This window comes from Cajanus cajan, chromosome 7 (assembly GCF_000230855.2).
Source record: "Cajanus cajan strain Asha chromosome 7, NIPB_CcT2T_4, whole genome shotgun sequence".
NCBI lineage: Eukaryota > Viridiplantae > Streptophyta > Magnoliopsida > Fabales > Fabaceae > Cajanus > Cajanus cajan.
The window spans coordinates 40268954-40273890 of NC_138523.1; the positions used below are offsets into that span (position 1 = coordinate 40268954).

The window sequence follows — 4937 nt, forward strand, 5'->3', positions numbered from 1 at the left end:
TTTTTAAATATTAAACAATTTTATATTTTATCATAAAAAAATATATTTTTTCAGTCAAGATTTAATAACTTGTAATTGAAATGAATACAATTGAATTCTAAAAAATTGTAATGTCGCTTACTAATGTTTTTAAACCATTCAAAAATTCAAATTGTCTAATCCTAATCCTAAGAATAAAATTAGGGCCTAAGAATGGAATTAGGGACTAAAACGGGCAGGAGCGAAGTGAGTGTATGTGTCGATATCCTTGTCATTATCTTTAAGTTTGTATTTTATGTTCATTCTTGTTCCTAGTACCTGACGGGTATGTATTTTGTGTCGTTCTCATCGCTATTGGGTATTGAGTATACCTGTTTCTGTCTTGTATTTGTCTATAAATTAATTAAATATTTTTTTATAAAAAAATACTAAAAATAAGAACTCTAACATAGAATAATAATTATAAAATTATATTAATTAAATTTTATTTATAAATTTAAAATAGAGTAAAAATTGTATAAATCTCAAGTAAATTCTATAAAAAGTAAATTAAGTTTCTAGAAATTTAAAATGAAAATAGGACAAGGACAAGTACATGAATAAGACAAAAGTATATATACCCATCATTGTCCCCATATCTGATTTAATAAATTATTACTTGTGTCTAGACAAATCAGATACTTTCTATTAAAGTTGGGATAAGTTTATACATTATCCAGGAATACATATTTATTTGTCATCCTTATATAAAAAAAAAACTATGTTAAGATTATATGTATTCATGGTCTAAGATAAATTAGTTACTACTTCTCATGATAAATACTTCATATCAAAATGATAGTTATCCCTTGCCACCCTTTCTTTTTCATTTATAAAGATATATATGTATTGTATAGCAAAATAACATTTAAATTCTTAATTCTGTAAAGACCATATTGAATGCCGTGGTGCAAATATTGCATTTTATAACAACATTTTACATGGATTATAGCAAACCAATGTAATCTAATGCGTGATGACATTTTTGAATTGGTCCATTTTTCATCTCTCGCACCTATTTTTGTTTCATTTAAATAAGTTTATATTAGAGTAAATCATGAGTTGAGAGTTGAGAGAATTGAATTCATTATATAGACTGAATAGTGTTATATTTCATGTACATATATAGCGAGCTTACAAACATGGATGGTGCCATATAACATAAAGTTATTTCTATGAATCAAACATAACATATTTATTTTCACTCCAATCGACTCCAGAACAACACAAGCATTCGGTAACATTATTTGACTTACTTACAATATGATAAAAGACAATATATATATATATATATATATATATATATATGAAGCATGATATTATTATAGATTGATTGGATTGATTGATTGGGGGTGGCGATTTTGAATGGTGACGGGGAAGCCACCTATCATGAAAGACGTGAGGTAGCCCCCATACTCGGGTTGGGCGACCTTGGAGATGAGGGTGAAGCGCTGCAAAATGGCGGCGACGAGTCTTTTCATCTGCAAGAAGGCCATTTCTCTACCCAAACAGACCCTGGGGCCGGCCTGAAAGACGGGATAGGTAAAAGCATCGATCCCCTGGAGGCTCCACTTGCCTTCCAGCTGATCCCAGGCCAGCCACCTCTCGGGGCGAAACTGGGCGGAATCGGAGCCCCATATCTTGTCGGACCTGCCCATGGCGTAGATATGGTAGGCAACCCTCCAGCCTTTCTTGACGAGAGTCCCATCGGGCAAAACGTCGTCGTCCACAGCCTCCTTAGTGTCGACGGGAACCGGGGGGTAGAGGCGCATGGTCTCGCACAAGGCGGCGTGCGTGTAAACCATGTCCTTCACCTCGTCATAGACGTGGGAGTAAGCCTCAGACTTATCCCTAACTTCTTTAACAACGTTCTCCTCCACGTGGGGGTGGTTAGAGAGGAGCCAGAAGAACCACGTGAGGGCCGCCGAGGTAGTGTCTCGCCCCGCCAGGATAAAGCTAATGATTATATCCATAACCAATTCTTCATCCGAGTGCCCAGAGGATAAAAACCGTGACAACAGATCCACGGAATCTAGGGTTTTCTTTTCGCCGAGCTCCTTTTTCTTCTCTCGGATGATTCTTCTCGCTAAAACCCTCACTTCCGAGATCGCTTCCCTCAGACGCTTCTCCGACCCTACGTTCAACACCTCTTTCACTTTCCAGAAGAGAGGCACCGCCGCGTTGAACCTCTCGCTGCTGATTCGGGTCGCGTCGTCGAAGGCCCTCGCGAAGGCCGTTTGCGGGAGCGACGGGAGCAGGTACTCGGGGTCGAACCCGAACGCGATTTTGCAGATGTTGTCGAAGGTGAACCGTTGGAGGATGTCTTGCAAGTCCACCACGGTGTTTCCCGCTCCGGCGCCGGCCAGGAGGGGGAGGAGCCGCTCCGAGAGTTCCGTGTCCACCACGGTTTGGACGAATTTCCGGAGGGTGCGGGTGTTGAATTCGTGGCTGGAGATTTGCCGCTGGAGCTTCCAGGTGGAGCCGTCGGCGGCGAAGATGCCGTTGCCGAGGAAGTCGCCGAGGGCGCGGTTGAGCGTGGGGCCCTTTTGGTAGACCGGGAAGTTGGTCTTGAGAATGTGGTGGACGACGGTGGGGTTGGCCGTGAAGACCTGGCGGGAGCCGAAGGCGCGGTGGAGGACGTAGGTGGAGGAGCGCGAGGCGTGGAGAATGTCGGCGATCCAGTGGATGCGGCGGTGGCTGTTGGCGGCGATGGAGAAGACGGAACCCAGGATGGGATAAGCTTTGGGAATGGCTGTGGTGGCGGTGGAAGAGGTCGGTGGGGATTTGGATAGTGTTGAGGCTAAGTACCAAAGTAGAGTTGCAAACAAAAGAAAAAGCAGCAGAGCCAGGGTTTCATGTTCCATTTGGCAGGTTGCTTCACTCTACTCTATCACCTATCCCCTATCACCTATCACCTATCACGTCCTTCCTTTCCTCTACTCCCAATTCCCAAACCTATTTATATAATGCTACCTTTACAACTAAATTTACTTTTTCAATAACTTACACTCTGGGATCCCAATAATTTTCTCTCCAAAATATCTTCCCTTTTTAACACGTCGTATCAAATAAATAAATTAAATACAATTTCTCATATAAAGTCTTTATTAGATAAGTCTGTATATTTTAACTAATTACTATATAATATTTATTTTCTCTGTCACATAATGAGTATGTATTTATAAATATAAATAAAAAAGAATTAACACCTAAATAAAAGTTGGTGCGAAGTGTAGTGGCGATGGACGAGACGAGAGGAGACAGAAGTTCCACTTTGAGAGTGCACTAAGTGCGGTTGGGTCTTTGGTCTCCACACTCATTGGCTTAGACGACTAAAGCGGCATGAGAGGGAGGAGGAGGAGGAGGAGGAGGAGGGAGCTCTTCTGATCTTCCCCTTCCAACCAGTCAATAGGATAAGTAAAAAGATATATATTTATATTTGATCACGTGTTTTTCTGGAACATGTCTCTCTGTCTCCACTCTGTTGCTATTTGGGTCGCATGCAGCAATTCAGGGCCCAATGCCAGTGAGTGGTGTCACCCAGCAACAGTGTTGATAGATTAAAGGATACATGGATAATTAAATTTTGACTTTCTCTCCCTCTCCTGTCTCGTTATTGATTATTGATTAGGCAAGAGCTACATCCTCCATCCTGTAAGCCAATACAAACCTAACAGTTAACACAACTTCTATTTCTTCAATAAAGCTCCTGTTAGGCCTCCCGGACCTCATCACCAAATTATTAGGTACTCTCAATTTCTTCTATAATCTTCACTAATCTATATTTCAATTTTAATTTATAAAATTTAATTATTATTTTAATACATGTTTATTATGCATGTGAAGGTTAGTGTGCATGATCTCAATTAGACAATTACTTACCCACGTCAATACCATCATCATCATGAATACAGCTTAGAAGCAACTTTGCTTTGTTTGTTGCGGGCACTGTTTATACGTAATTTGTTAGGCCAAGGAGAGTGCATTAGCATGTGGAGAGAGAGGATGATCATAATACACTTGTTGTCTGATTTTTTTTTCTTTCTTTTTTCTGTTGAAACAGAATATCGAATTTCAGAATACACACATAAAACAAACATATTATGAGACTCTTTGGATACGAATTTTAATACTATTTTTAACTGTTTCACTTATGAAAATAAAGAAATATTCGTAATAAAGAAGCTCTAAAAAAAACATTTTTAAATTTGTATTTAAACATATATATTCTCGTTTTACAGTGCAGTTTATGTCTTCTTTCTACCTTTTTCGCATGATTTTGGCAGGTCGTTATCATCGGTGCACGATTTTGATTAAAATTCCCTTGCATGTGTTTTTCCTCTGATCATCGTGTTAGGAAATACTAATTTGTTATACATGCATGTTGTATCTTTAACTGAACAGCTTCAGAAACCCCCTTTATTGGTAAATTACTGCCAAGACCCTGCACAGGCACAGCGCATATACCCACCGCGCGGAACAATCAAACATGTGGTGGTATTATAACTTAATTTATCATTCTATATGTTATGCAAATATATTACATCGCTTAATTAACTACATATAAAGATTGAGGAATGAGTTATTCGTCTCTCATTGTGAAATAAAAATTTTAGATTGTGGGTCTAATTTTTTTCTCTTTAAGGTAAATTCGGTTCGACCCAATACTCAATTTATAAATAAGATTAAATTAAAATTTAAAAATAATGACTTAAATAAAATTAGGTCGGTCTAATTCATTAAACTCAACAAGATAAATAGGTTTAGGTCGAACAGATTCATTAAACTAATAAGTGAAATAATATGAATTACTATCAATTAATTTATAAATTTATAATTTATTATAAAATAATAAAATAAAATATAATGATATCATAATATTAATAGTTTTTCACGCTTTTGTATTTGTTTGCAAAGTT

The 4937-nt window shown here is 38.1% G+C and overlaps 1 protein-coding gene across 1 annotated transcript; it reads right to left on the minus strand.

Annotated features, from left to right (window-relative positions):
* Positions 1 to 1087: 1087 nt before the first annotated feature.
* Positions 1088 to 3433, minus strand: LOC109813550 (cytochrome P450 94A2). Its single transcript, XM_020377749.3, has one exon. The coding sequence runs from the start codon at positions 2880 to 2882 to the stop codon at positions 1341 to 1343; it is 1542 nt and encodes a 513-aa protein (XP_020233338.1). The 5' UTR covers positions 2883 to 3433; the 3' UTR covers positions 1088 to 1340.
* Positions 3434 to 4937: the final 1504 nt, after the last annotated feature.

Excerpts from the sequence above, each read along its gene's own strand:
- LOC109813550 (XM_020377749.3), bottom strand. The coding sequence starts at position 2,882 with ATGGAACATGAAACCCTGGCTCTGCTGCTTTTTCTTTTGTTTGCAACT.